The sequence below is a fragment of the Amblyomma mixtum genome, chromosome 4 (genome assembly GCF_055824585.1).
Source record: "Amblyomma mixtum isolate Tamu chromosome 4, ASM5582458v1, whole genome shotgun sequence".
Classification (NCBI taxonomy): domain Eukaryota; kingdom Metazoa; phylum Arthropoda; class Arachnida; order Ixodida; family Ixodidae; genus Amblyomma; species Amblyomma mixtum.
In genome coordinates this window covers 28,751,114-28,766,507 of record NC_143015.1, presented here as the reverse complement: position 1 = coordinate 28,766,507, position 15,394 = coordinate 28,751,114, and the positions used below count along the sequence as shown (strand labels likewise).

Here is a 15,394-nt window from a genome sequence, read left to right as displayed (position 1 = left end):
CAGTGCTGCTGAGTGTGCATTTGAGTGGCCTGGAAAGCGCTTGAATGAACTACGCAAGGGCAACTAGAGCTACGAAGGCAAAATAAGATAAAACGTCTCAGATCTCACACGTACTATCGCGCTCAATATGAGTTGCAACGCGCGGTCATCGACCGGGGCTCCTTCCGTGGTGTGCCTCCTCCAAACAGTCGCTCGGAATTCTGGGAGAAACTTTTTCCTGAGCGGGGGTGCTGTTGTTTCCTGGAACAGCAGTTTCTCCCAGAATTCCGAGCGACTGTTTGGAGGAGGCACACCACGGAAGGAGCCCCGGTCGATGACCGCGTGTTGCAACTCATATTGAGCGCGATAGTACATCGTGGCACGCAGGTGTGGGGTTTCAGTTTACAAAGAACTTAAATGAACCCTAGAGTGAGGCAGGCAAACTACTTTTTAAACCATTTAAAAAGGGAAGCCTCGTTTGATGACCTCTCATACGGCTCCACGAGGGTGATGTCAAGGTGACCTGTGTCACTTTGTCTAGTGACGCACGTGCACTGACAGGGCCAATTAGCTACGTCAGCCTTTCATCCCTGTCCGCTTCAATATAGCAGATTGCACAAACTCTTGTGCACTTTAGCTCGAGAATATTAGTAGCCTGCCTCAAGTACTGCAGTTTTTCGCAACAGCGGAATCGGCAAAAGGCCGTTCTTGAAAGCGTGTACTGTTTTCCCTTGTAATTCCAGATGGCTGTGGCAGAAGACGACATTGTGATCACTGGTTTCGCTGCTCGATTTCCCCAAGCCGACAGTTTAACTGAGTTCAAGGAAAAACTCTACGCGGGCGTCGACTTTGTCACGGATGATGAAGCTCGCTGGCCTCGAGGTATGTGCCCCACCCGCAGTGACATAACCTCTGTCATTCGATCTGCACTAGAGGAATGCATCCGAAAAGCAAAGGATACATGTTCTCGTTTCGCGTGCGCAAGTCTTACAGTTAGTAGTTCCGGGCAGTTTTAAGAAGTCTACGTAACAACGCTCCCCTTGAAGAATAAGATTCTATGCTGACCGCAGACTAAAAATAAAAGTGATAGAAAGTTGTCATTTAATCAAAAAGTGACTCAGCGAATTGTCTCAGCATACGCGTCTGAATCGAGCTTAGAATTTCAAGGCCTACGTACATGTGCACCCTAGGACATTGCAAAGATTAAGGATTATAGCCCTCTTAAGTGAAGCCACTTGCGAGCATGAGACGCACCTACCTGACAATCTCCTCTATTTTTAGCATCGACCGAAACCACTGCGACCGTAACTTTGGAACTCAGCAAAAAAAAAAAAACATTAGATCTTTGCTTTCAGAAACGCATGCGGTTCGAAAAAACTAGAACTATTCCGAGTGTCTTCATAAATACATTAGAACACAGCAAGAAAACTGCAACGTCTCACACCAGCTCACAATAACCGAATTTTGTTTTGTTAATGCGTTCGCTTCTCTCCGAAAAAAATGCCGGTGGTTTTTGGAACTGACCTTCGTATTCTACGCCGTGCTGCTCATGGTCAGCTAGGTAAGCCCACTGATAATAGGTGCCGCTATTTTATGGCTGCTTATAGCCAATATTTCCGTTACAATCGGTCCTCATTACTATCTGTTACTCAGGCGCCAGTCACCGATGCAAATGAAATCTGCGGTGAAACTCCTCTGATATGTATGACCGGCATGTACTGCTCCTCCAAGACGGAAAATTTGTACTTATATAAAGCTTAACTTGTTACCTGAAAAAAAATATTAATTACAAAACGAAGTTGGAAAAAAATAAGCTTTCTCGCACCGAGTTGTTTAATAAAGCTTAATCACCTGAAAAAAGAGTAATCACAGAGAGAAGTTGTAAAAGAAATAAGTTTTCTCAGACTGAGTTATTCAATACAGTGAAACAACCAATTACAGTTTTTTTACTGTCGTAATTTTTTAGTATAGCATAGGAGAAATCATGACGGCCGTTCCGTGTTGTCCCTAAAGCTGGTTTTCAAAACTGCATCATAGTTTAGCAGTAATGATAATCAGTCATTCATCATTGCGAAGTTAGTAAGAGGTACTGTGGCTGGAAAATGAACTGTTAAGCTATCTCAGAACCGAAATGTCTGGCTAAGAAACGCTGAACAATGAAAACAACTATTACTATAGGAAGGGATAGCAGAGGTTGCAAAGCTAAACTTTGAGTGGAAATTAAGTGATGTAAGTAATACTAATATAGAGAATCTGGCATGGCCTCAACAACGCAGGACAGAAGTGGTCAAGAGCAAACACGGCACGACGCTCCCCTCTCATTGGCTGCAGATGCCGCGAAGCTCCTTATCCGAGCTTCCTCCCGTTGCCTGGAAATTGCGCGACGCTCCAACAAACTAAGCTGAGCTTACCTGAGTTACTCCGAGGCTCCGCACAAGATTCTTCGTTGTGTTTGAGCTCGTTGAGTAGTGAATTCGAACTAAAAGTACAGACCAGTCAGCCTACCGTCCGTTGCCTAAAAAAGTATTTCCTAAGCTAGTCGCTGATACAATTAGGCCAACCTTCGACTCCAAGCCACAAAAGAGCCATGCTGACCTTCATAAACGCTGCGCAAAAATACCCCATATTCACACTACGAGTCAGTTGATGGAGACATTTGCAGAATATTAACCTGCCCCTATTATGAAGCTGACATATTACGGGAAATACTTTAGTTATTCGAAGCCTCAGTAGTCATGCAGGAATTGCGGAAGCAAGGTGCAGAAGAAGCATATGAAAAAGAGGCTGAAAAAAAATTTGCAGTGGCGATGCAGCCGCTATAGCCGCCTATAGAGGAAGTTATAACATCCCAATAATGAAGAATATAATGCAGGAAGGTACAATTTCTCCAGTGGTAATCGCCGCGTGTTTACATTAGGTTTGCACATGATTGGATTAGGAAGAGGTGGGGAGAGGAGATAACGGAGAGTACCTTGTAATCTGGAAATCGCCTATGGCATGCCTCGCTAAAAACTCACGAGACGACTCGTAGAGCATGATAAATGACCTAGACGGGCAAATCAGAACGGTAGCTCTAGAAATCATTATGCAGGAGACTAAAGCAATGTTCAACAGTTTCAGAAGGAAAGAGCAGTTTCCAACTGGCAGTGTAGTGCTGGAAGAAGCTCGGTAGTCAGTCTAGTTAGGAAGGAAGTGACAGCTGATCACGAAACTCAGAGCTAAATAAGTAGAAGACGAAGAATGGGATGCAGTACATTTGGCAGGCACTCAGATGGTGAAAGACAATTTACCCGCATCCCTCCCCAGAAAACTATATAAACTGCTGGTGCTCACGTATCGTCAATAAACATGAAGAGGAACAAAGAAGGTTGAACTCTGAAGAGCGTTGAGCAATAGAAAAAAAATGATTGATGTAAGCTTGAGAGACAGGAAGAGAACAGTGTGCGCACTAAGATAATCCACTGCAATAACCGTAGAGCAGAGAGAGAGCATGCTAAGACCATCCGCTCGGTACCTTCCCTTATTAAATGATAACTTATCCATCACCTCTCTACCGCTCGTATTATATAACAGTAGCAGAGCCGCAATCACTTAAATTAGCGACTCATACTTATCCCACCTGTACATTTACACGACCACCACCACCAGAGTGGGCCAGGGAACAAACACGTTGTAACGAAAGCCCAGCCAAAGTCAAGGAGAAGATGTGGACTTGGTGTCACCTTTACGTGCACCTATGCTTGCACTATCCGACACTCTTAGAGCGTTTGGGTGTAGCAGTGTCGCTCTCAGAGGAGGTGCCCTCGACTCAGTGTGGCAAGCTCAGCCAGACACCAGCTACCAAGTGACAGGGGGGGGGGGGGGGATCGTCTGGCGGCCTGCTTTCGCCGGTCGCAAGCCAGAGCATGGGTCGGAGCCAAAGGTTCACAAAACAAAACAGACATTATATAGAAAGAGATGTTACAGAGGATTTTGAATACTCGCACGAACACATACAAAGTGATCTACAATTCCATGCAGCTTGTGCAAAGCAACACTGGAGAGAGACTACAATACAAGAGAACTATGTCACTTAAAGTGCGCTAAGGCAAGAGAGAGACAGACAAAACACAATGTTTTCACGGAGCACTGCCACAGTCCGACGTCCGGAGGATCACCACGGAGCCGTCCCGCAGGCTGGCACACGCTGTCTCGCTGGTGCGAGGCTGGAAGAGTGGTGTTGACCCGGGAGTCGTAAGGGCACTTCACGGCTGCACGGGTGCGCTATGCAGAACGTATTAACTCTTTCTTCTCGCGCCAGCCGAGCGTAGCCATTCGTCTTAGGGGAGGGGGGGGGGGGAGGGGGGGGGGGGACAGCTTTCCAGAAAGTTCGCGTTCTTCCGATACGCCGACGCCCGAGCGACGTGAAGAGGGCATCCCTCACCTACACTGAAGGCTGCACCCTCTCCGTCGGCAAACAACCTTCCTTTCGCAGCCGCTCCTGCCTATAGGCTGAGCCGACCAACTTCCCTCTCCTGTCCTGCAAAGCTGGGGATGAATTACGTTCACTCTGCTCTGTCCATTTCACCTTTTAAGAACTTCGTTGCGCTCTCAATCGTAATAAATCCTACAGAGCTCCTGGAGCAGACGGTATGGCATACCAAATGCTGCAGAACCTCGATTGGCCTCAATAAGAGCAAGGCAAACCTAGACCGAAAATTAATTCATATCCTCCAGCATCTCTCACCTCGGCGGCTGGCAAAGTTATGGAGGCCATGGCCCTATCATGGCTTGAACGGGCAGCCAAAAAACCTCAACGCCTTTGCCCCCCCCCCCCCCAAAAAAAAGAAAGAGCGGGTTTAGACGTTTGCGCGCTAATGCTATTTGTATCACTGATGTAGTCTCGACAATGGAACAAGCACTCTTCACCGGACGCTCTAGTTTTCTTGCGCTCCTCGACGCCAAAAGTGCGTTTAACTAACTTCCTCACTATGCCAATCTCAGCGCCCTGTATAGTATATGAATCAGTGATAAACTTCTTAATCTGAACGAACAAACGTAGCGTTTAAACAGGACACAGAAAGATGAGGACAGGACGGGGCTAGCCCCGTCCTGTCCTCATCTTTCTGTGTCCTGTTTAAACGCTACGTTTGTTCGTTCAGATTATGTATGACCAACTGGCCCCACAGTGTACTCTGATAAACTTCTTAAGTATGTCTCGGTCTTCCTTCGTGCCCGAAGAATGCGCGCGCGCGTTGATGGGGCTTTTAGGTCACTCCCATTCTGTGCCATGCGCATTTCCACAAGGCAGTGTTTTAAGCCCATTTCTCTTCAATATTTCCTTGCCGGTCTTGCGGACTACATCCACCTTTCGGCCAGCAGTGATGTGCGCTTCGCCGTCAACGCTCATGATGTTGCTGCCCCCCCCCCCCCCCTAATATTAACTGCTTTCCTACAGTCCGGCTGCTCGGGCACATCCGCAACCGCGTTGTGGATTTATTTCGCAACGTCCGCCTTAGAGTATCTTCGGGTCAAAATGAGGAACTTTTAGTGCATCGCCGTGGATCTTCAGCACGCAGAAACGTTGTTCGCCTCTAAGAAGATGGCAAATCTCTATCCTGGAGCAAACAAGTGCGTTACTTGGGCCTCCATATAAACTCACGTCTAATGGGCTTCCGCAGCCGTTTCTTCGCAAGGAGACCACCCGAGTTGCGCGATAACGTTACCGCTTCTTCGTCCGTGGGAATGGTTTCACGCCTCCGTTGTGTTAGCGCATATATGAAGCGGTGGCGACTTCAAAAATTGCCTGCACCATCCCTCTTGTAAAACTCGCACCTACCAAGTGGCGCACTCTCGACACTGGTCTTCAAGCAGCTGTCAGACTGTTTTACGGACCTCCTCGGAGTTCTCCAATCGCGGCGATATACGTCGAATCTTGTTCTTGGCCTGTGTCGCTCAGCGCTACTAAAACTCTTCTTAGCCACTTGGAGCGCATGACTCGCGCTCGTAGTGCACCCCGTCCTCTCCTACATACGTAACCACAAACTTACAAGAGCAGGAAGAGCACTCAATCTCCTCACGGGGCTTCTAGGTACAGCCCCGACCTTCGCATATCACCCGAGGCCTCCCCACACTTTCAAGCGTCCGGAGGTGAATCTCGAACTCCCTGGCATCACCTCGAAAAAAAAAAAACGCTCACCTCAATGTGCGCTGCAATACGAAATCTCTTCAGTTCTCAGTGAGACGCTGAACCAATGCGCTTTCCTTTATACTGACGGATCTGTGCTTGAAGGTAGCAGCTAAGCAGCAGCCGCCTGCATCATACTTGCGCTTGGCGTCCACTTAAAGTGCAGCCTTTCCACACCAGCCTCTTCAACAACTGCCGGACTGGCTGGTTTAGCCCTAAAACTTGATTTCCTCCTCTCTATGCCCCACCCCAGTCCAGCGGCTGTCATGACGGACTCCCGTTCAGTTCCTCAAGCCCTTCTTTAACCAGAAAAAGGCCGCACAATTGCCCTCGCTCTAGTCGCCAGGTTCGGTGAGCTACACTTACATAGCTAACCTGTCTCCCACTCTCCTTTCATTGGTTCAGAAGTATCTACTGATCGGCAAGTTGGTGCATGACTCGATGATACAAGGCGCAAGAGTGGACAGGACGAATACGAACAAGGCGCTTACTGCAACTGTGGTTTATTGCACGTCATCGCCTTTTATAGCAAGGTGCAAGGATCCCCTCTCACGTGGGCATTGAAGGAAATGAATCAGCTGATCTCCACGCTCGCCAGGCGCACCAACCCTCTGTGCCCCTCAATAAAAACATCTCATTGCACCACTCCGCGCGTCTTATCATACATCGACACGCACTCGCTAGCCACTTGGGCGCACGTGTCACCTCCGCGCAACTCGTCTCTCCTCTGGACGCTTGGGCTTTCACCCGCCGCGACTTCGTCTGCTTGCCCCACATGCGCATTGGCTGTATTTGGAAGGCAAATAGAGCGCATCGACAGATAGAGCGATAGAGGGCTGTGTATGTCCAGCGCGGTGACACCTCTCAAAACACTTTTTCACGTGCTCTGCGAGTGCCCTGCATACGCCCAACCTCGAGCGACCTTGAGGGAGGGCTTTTTTTATTTTTTTTTCTTTATTCTCAGAAACAGTACACAAACTGTTGGTTGGACCCATAGCCTTTATGGCTAGTGAGGGGTCCAAATACAAAACAAGCACAATACTACTGCAGATCGTGTAAAATAAAAAACTTCAAGATTAAAACACACAATTGATTCCTACATTTACATGGAAATTAAATAGTGTTTTACAGATGCCGAAAAGTTATTTTTTTCTTTAACTTCATTCGGGATTTCATTCCACACATGGGCTCCGCTGTATTCTAAGAGTCTCCGGCCGTACATATTGTAGCAAGGTGGTAAATTAAATAGATTGTTAGTTGCAGCTCTTGTTTGTTTCATTGGTAATCTAAATAAACTAAGGGGCAGGGGGTTGTTAGATTTTATTACATTGTTTACTATTTCAGCTATCTTCAGTTTATATGCCATTGATAGGGGTAAGATACGAAGCTGCTGGAATAGTGGCCTGCTGGGGTATGTATTATTTGAATAAGTTATCATACGAATAGCTCGTTTTTGAAGGCGATAAACAGGATCTAGGTATGTCTTATATATACCATCCCATGCTTCCAGGCAATAAGATAATTGACTGTGCACAAAGGTGAAATACAGAATGCGTAGAATTGGAAGATCAAAGCAGTCCCTGGCCTTTAGTAAAACATGACAGCCATAGGCTAATTTGGAGCAAATATTATTAATTTGTTCTTTCCAGTGCATATCAGACGCGAACAGGACACCAAGATACTTGTATTGAGGCACCCTCAGCAGAGTCGTGTTGTCGATAGTTAGAGATATATGCTCGTAGTTCATGTTCTTCCTGCGCGAGTGAAACACGGTGTACTTTATTTTCTAAGTATTAAGAGTTAACCGATTACTTTTAAACCACTGCGAAACTTCACTAAGCTCTTCATTAATTATACATTTAAGTGCCTCTAAATTTTCCCCTGTAAAAAGTAATGCAGTGTCATCGGCATATATTACAGCTTTCGAATATTTCAGCGTTGATGGAAAGTCATTAATATACAGGGAAAAGAATAGCGGCCCAAGCACGGAGCCCTGAGGCACACCTAGATTAATGCTTTGCGATAGTGAGGCTAAATTGTTCACGACAACATATTGTTTCCGTCCTGTAAAATAGCTTTTAATTAGATCACAAATTTTCCCTCTTAAACCGTAGGTTTCCAATTTCTGTTGTAGTATTGTGTGATCTACCGTATCAAAAGCTTTTGATATGTCTAAATATACTACTATGGCCAGCTTGTTATTATGCAGTGCAGAATTCATAAGTTGTAAAAGAACAAGAACTGCGGTTGACGTTGACCTTTGGGGCCTGAAGGCATGCTGATTATGACATATAATGTTATATTTATTTAGAAAATTTTGTATACGTTTACAAAGAACCTTTTCAAAAACTGTATTAATTGCATTTAATACCGATATTGGTCTGTAGTTTCGCGGATCAGATCGCTCACCGCCTTTATAAATAGGTACAACCCTTGCAACCTTCAGCTCGTCAGGATATATTCCATTTGCCAATGAATGGTTAAAGATGGTTAAAGATGGATCGCTAGTATATCAATGTTGTTTTTTATCAGTGTAACGGGTATTGCATCAGGTCCTGCCGCCTTGCCGGCTGAAAGGCTGCCGACTGCAGTCATTATTTCTTCTATGTTGTGGGGATACACATGAATCCCCTGCCCCATTGTAACGGCCGCGCGTAATTATCACGCGATGCTTTGCGCGCGCCGTTCGGGAGGTTTTGCGAGGGAGGGCACTCTCGCCACCCCCGCTTCCTTTCGCTCCCCGCCGCGGAGACTTTCCCTCTTTCCCCTCTTACAACGGAGAGACCTCCTCTCCACAGCCCGGGAGGAGACGCGATTCTCCCGAGGCTCGCTCGTCTTCTGGCGGGAGCCGTGCACACGCATGGATCAGAGATCTGCCACGGAGACCGCTGCCCTTATCGCCCGGCCACCGTGTGTGACTTGACCGCCGCGGGCCGTGAGCGAGGAACCACGCGAGGTGAGCGGAACCTTCTTCCCCCACATTTTTGCGTGCGTTCTGCCCTTTGTGTTTTCCACCCCCGTACGCGAGCGGAACACTCGCCCTCGTTACGGCGGTTGTATTGTTGCTGCTGCAGTGTATTGCTCGGGAGCAATAAACGCTCCTCCGAGTAGCATACTCGTGTTTGTCCCCTCTGGCCCGAACCCGCCGTGGTTGCGACCTACCGCACCGCGGGTTGGGGGTCACAGCTCTGACTGCTAGGGCTGGCACGCTGGTGCTAGAGAGCGACAACTGCTTCTAGCCCTTTGAGCGTTACTACAAGAATAGACCCCCATATTCTTGGCGCCCAACGTGGGGCCAGAGGTGTGACAAACCGAGTGTCTGTGTGAGCGACTGCCGACACACAGACTAGCCATGGCGGCGAGCGGGATTGACATCCAGTCCCTGCTGTGGTTGTCCAATACGGCTTCTCAGCAGCAACATCCTGGTCACGGCACTCACTTGGCTGAGACGCCTAGGCGAGCCGTCCGGACGCCTAGCGCGATGGGCGCTACTCCTCCAGCGTTACGACTTTACCGTGCGCTACAGGAGGGGCAAGAACAACGTGGTGGCGGACGCACTTTCGCGCGCGCCCGTTGACGGCTTGGGAAGTAACAACACTGCCCACTCCGCCGCGCCCGACAGCCAGAGCAGCGCGACTGCCGCGCAGCTCACACAACGCCCCGAGGGAAGGGACACCCCGCCTTCCCAGGGCGAAAGCGTAAACCACTTTGAAGGCATCAGTTCAGTGGTGAGCGTTTTCAGCAGAAGGGAGCTATTGGAGGCACAGCGGGAGGGTCCATTTTGTCGAAAAGTGTTCGACGGGCTCAGGGAGCCGGGCGGCGCGGCCGCGGCGCACATGGAGGCAACTGGTATTGTTGTCCGTGCGGGGCGCTCTAACACAGCTGGTAATGCTGTGAGCGCGATGGATTCCTATCTGCTCGACTCCTATGGCATCCTGCTGAGATATATCCCCTCCGAGAAGGATACACACGAGTCCTTCAAGGTGGTGATTCCACGCACGCTGAGAGGAGCACTTTTACGCTACTTTCATGACACGTGCATCGCTGGGCATGCGAGTGGCCCTAAGACTTACCTCAAGTTGTGCCGCCTCGCTACCTGGCCTGGCATGAAGCGGGATGCGATACGCTACGCCCGCTCGTGCGACGTGTGCCAGAGGGAACGAGTGGCCTGCGGAGAACACCCTCCCCCGCCAGCAGGCAGCCGCACCGAGACGCAAGGCTCGACAACAGAGCCCGGCGCCTCGTTACAACTTGCGCCCACGGCAGAAACAACTCTGACCAACGCGCAGGGAGTAATTTCTCCTGCTTAATATGGACGGAACACCCCTTCCATATTTCGCACCACGGCTTCCGGAGCAAGCACACGCTTTCTCGTCGGAAAAGACCGAGAGGGGTTAGACTAGCTCAAAAAAAAAGAGTGTAAATTGGTAATGTAACTAGGAAGAAAAGACAGCCTTGCAGCCGCAGGCCAGCCTTCACAGCGTGCCCGGAGGAGAGCCAGCGGACGCCGCAACGACCGTTGCTTCTTCGAACACCGAGGGCCAGGCCGTTTGGAAGGCGGCCGCATTCCGGAGCCAAGAGCCCGCTGTCGCCACCAAGTTGCGCAGAAGAAGAACAGCTTCCGGTCGGCCGCGGGACGAGCGAACGAGAATTCGGGGAAACCGGGGCCTGTGTCTACCATGGCGAAAACTGCAGCAGAGAGGCCGCCTTGGAGTCCCCCTGTCCCCGCGGCAGCGGCTTCGCCCACAAGGGAAGCTTGGTGCCCCGCTGGGCCCGCCTCGCAAGTTCTCTGCGGCAGAGGGAAAATGGGTCGGCGCGCGTTTGTCACCCCCCAACCAGAGGAAAAGAGGGCGAGCCAAGAGCAAGCGGTTCATCCAGCTGAGTGGGGGCCTGCCGTACGCTACGACGCGGTGCGTAATTGCCCTGAGCCTGCCTGCCGCCCGCGCGTCCCGGCAAGGCTGCCCTGGCCGACTCACGGGACCTGCGGTCATCGACCCCCTTCAACCCTGGGCTCCACAGTCGTCCATGGCGGTCGTCTACACTACCTTCCTGCCCTGGCGTCCACGGCCTTGACGGCACTGCTGGCTGTGAGCTGAATCTTGTCTTAATTGGTTTTAAAGTTAAACGGCGTATCGCCGGCCCCACTCGGTATACCCTTTTCGTGAACGCGGCCACTTCTCGGCCGTAGGGCAGTTTTAAGGAGGGGGGGATGTGGGGATACACATGAATCCCCTGCCCCATTGTAACGGCCGCGCGTAATTATCACGCGATGCTTTGCGCGCGCCGTTCGGGAGGTTATGCGAGGGAGGGCACTCTCGCCACCCCCGCTTCCTTTCGCTCCCCGCCGCGGAGACTTTCCCTCTTTCCCCTCTTACAACGGAGAGACCTCCTCTCCACAGCCCGGGAGGAGACGCGATTCTCCCGAGGCTCGCTCGTCTTCTGGCGGGAGCCGTGCACACGCACGGATCGGAGATCTGCCACGGAGACCGCTGCCCTTATCGCCCGGCCACCGTGTGTGACTTGACCGCCGCGGGCCGTGAGCGAGGAACCACGCGAGGTGAGCGGAACCTACTTCCCCCACATTTTTGCGTGCGTTCTGCCCTTTGTGTTTTCCACCCCCGTACGCGAGCGGAACATCCTCGCTCGTTACGGCGGTTGTATTGTTGCTGCTGCACTGTATTGCTCGGGAGCAATAAACGCTCCTCCGAGTAGCATACTCGTGTTTGTCCCCTCTGGCCCGAACCCGCCGTGGTTGCGACCTACCGCACCGCGGGTTGGGGGTCACAGCTCTGACTGCTAGGGCTGGCACGCTGGTGCTAGAGAGCGACAACTGCTTCTAGCCCTTTGAGCGTTACTACAAGAATAGACCCCCATAATGTCTATGTCAGGCAGAGCAAAACTGTTCTTAACACGTTCCGGCATCCTCGCCGTAGGTGCGTAAGCATGAACCTGCGCGGCAACCGTAGGCCCAATGGAGGTAAAATAGGTATTCAATGATTCTGCTGTGTCTTCGTCAACTGTCTCAGGGAGTGTTGCTGTACTGGATCGCAGGCCGATTGCGTCGTTCACTATATCCCAAATTTTTTTTGTATTTCCATGCGCCTGTTTCACCAGTGATGAATAATATTCCTTTTTTCTTTTCCTCATAAGAGATACAGACAAGTTCCTGCAACGCTTATACTGGGTTAGGTAGTATTCGTTTGATCTCAACTGCTTCCATTTGTGATACCATTTGTCCTTATCTTTTAGCACTGCTAATATTTCAGCATTCATCCAAGGACACGTTGGCTGGCTGTATTTATTAGTGTTCGGCAGCGAGCTCTGTTCAATGGCATTTTTAAGGATGTCTAAAAAGTTCTTACACTCAGTATTGACGTTTTCATCATATGCCGTAGTGAAGTCGGCTTGTTCTAATGTTTCACGTAGTGCTACATAGTTTATCTGACTACGAATTTTGCACTGCGTCAAATGCGCTTGTGAAGGCAGGTCTTTTTCTATTACAAGAAAAATAGGTGAATGGTCGGCTACCACCTCAGCGCAGGTACCGGCCAGCACACCTGGGACAATATTACAGAGGGCGTGATCTATTAGAGTACTTGAAGTACTTGTTACGTGGGTAGGTTCTGTAATAAGGTTACGTAAGGCAAATGATTCGAGAAGAAAAGTGTAGCTGTTCTGTACTCCATGTGTTAGATCTAATTTGGGATCGCCCATTATGACAATATTAGAGTGGCGCCCATGAAAACATTCTGTTAGAATCATTCCAAACTTCTCAACGAACTGCATTATCGATGTGTTTGGTGGCCGATAAACTACACCAACCATCAAACCATCCTGAAGTTTTATGAACAGGGTTTCAATGCAGTCAAAACTAACAGACGCCACTCCCATTAGCTGGTAGGAGACACTATCTCTGACAAACATCCCTGCCCCACCTCCCCTTGCTCGTGTATCCCGTGGCTGGGATAAAAATTTATAACCCGGGAAGGAGACTACTTCATCACGCTTGAGCCACGTTTCACTCACGGCTATTACATCAAAACAGGATTCATACCTTGCCATATGTACAATCAAGTTATTTAGGTTACTTCGTATGCTGCGCACGTTACAATGCAAAATTGAAAAGCTTTTATCACGCATCAAATCGTCAACTTGTTGAAACGTAAAAGCCATGTCACAAGAAACAGAAAAAATGTCATGCTAAGATCTAAACGACAGAAAAAAAGAAAAGTCACACAACGTTGGCCAAGTCACCTTCACTTGTGATGTGCAGAACAGTGGAGTTGTCTGCCCTACGCATCAAAATTTTTCCTTGTGACAACCAAACAAACTTCCAGTTGTGGTCCTTAGCTGCTTTCTTTGCTTTAGATAGTAGTACTTTGTTTTCAACGCACAGGTGCTCATTAACAAACAAGGGTTCTTGTTCTTCAAAACCAAGCAGTCTCGTGTTCAGTTTGGTCTTTTTAGCAGCATTGAGCACTTTATCTCGGATAGACCTTGTGACAAACTTGACCACCACGTTTGGCTTATCCTTATCTTTAGAGCGCACTCGATGCACTACATCAATGTCAGACTCGGCAAGTTCGACACCCAGGCAAGAAGCCACCTTCTGAACAGGTCCTCATTCGGAGCAAGTGGAAGTCCCTTGATTTCAACTGCTTTAGCTCTAACATCTCTTTTTTTGTCTCTTGCAGTTCATTTCTCAAAAGCTCATTTGTTTTCTGATAATGTTCATTTTGTTTTTTGACTTCCGCAAGCTCCCGACGAAAACCTTCCACATCGGCCTTGAAGTTTTCAAACCCTCATTCATGAAGTCAATTGACTCTTTAATGCCAGAGATCTCAGCGCGAATTTCAGTGCTTGAGCCACCCATTTTTTCGACGCTGCTTTTTACATACATACATACATACAAGTTTTATTCTCCACAAAGAAGTGGAAGGAGGCGGAGGGAAAAGCCGTGCATTTGCGGCTTGAAAAATCCTCCGCCCCCTTACAGTGTATACAGCAGCAGAGTGGGGCAATAAGCAGTCGAACAATAAACAGTCGAACAATAAACAGTCGAACATAAGGATAGATCTGTGCGTTCATTCACACAAAAAAAGAAAAGTATGAGTAGCAAAATATTTGTACATATTTGGAAGAGACATATTGGATACATCAGCGGCTTCTTTTTCTGCAGCATTCAATAATCGCGGAAGATTATACCGGAGTGTTTGTTGTCCATAGGCAGTGCGACATTTTGGAATTTTCCATCGTTCTGGAGTTCTGGTGCTGTAGGTGGGATAATTGGGCCTTAATTCTGCCATTTCAGTAAAAACTGTACTCTTTCGTTGGACGCTTAAACGGTACTGCCTGCATAATTTGTATTCGTATATATTTCTTACTTTTAATAAATTAAGCGAAGCAAAGATATGTGAAGAAGGTGCTGTGTATTCAACGTTTTCAATTATTCGTACTATTTTTTTCTGTAGCCTTTCAAGCTTCAACAGATTAGTTTTTGTTGTTGTTCCCCAGACTAAATGAGAGTAGTTTAGGTGGGAGACAAAGAGAGCGTTATAGACCATTAGTTTAACTTTTTTTGGAAGAGTATAGCGGTTGCGATTTAAAATTCCAGTTATGCAGCTCAGTTTGCTGATTATACTATTTACATGATTATTCCATTGTAAAGTTGAATTAAAATATACCCCTAACACCTTGACAGTATCTACCACATCAATGGCTGCGGATCTAAACATTACGGTTCCTTGTAACGAAATTTGTTTACTTTTGGGTCGAAAAATTACCACCTTTGTTTTGTTTGCGTTAAGTTTTAAATTATTGCTGGAAGTCCACGAGTCCAATTTGCGCAGAACATTATTTGCTTTAGTAATTCCTTCAGCTTCAGAGCGTGATGACACCAAAGCACTCGTATCGTCGGCATATATAACGAACTTGGTATCTGAGCAGATGTGTACAATATCATTAATGTACAAATTAAATAGGACAGGGCCTAAAATGCTACCCTGTGGGACTCCTGAAATTATTTTTTTGCTGTGAGAAATGAGACCATTTATGTCGACATATTGAAATCTATTTGATAGGTAACTTTTGAGCAGAGCCAAAACATGTCCCCGTATACCATAATGATGCAATTTTTCAAAAAGGATAGTGTGACTAATATAATCGAAGGCTTGGCTAAAATCAACAAAAATACCCATAACAATACATTTCTCTTCAAACTGTTTTAGAATATATTCCTTATGGTCCAAC

At 48.1% G+C, this 15,394-nt stretch overlaps 1 protein-coding gene across 1 annotated transcript in view; it reads left to right on the top strand.

Annotated features, from left to right (window-relative positions):
• Positions 1 to 722: 722 nt before the first annotated feature.
• The window catches only part of LOC149346030 (fatty acid synthase-like), a 179,046-nt gene continuing 164,374 nt past the window's right edge, over positions 723 to 15,394 (top strand). The window contains exon 1 of the mRNA XM_089541238.1: positions 723 to 861. Within this exon, the coding sequence (XP_089397364.1) occupies positions 723 to 861 (139 nt within the window). The remainder of the gene's footprint in view (positions 862 to 15,394) is intronic.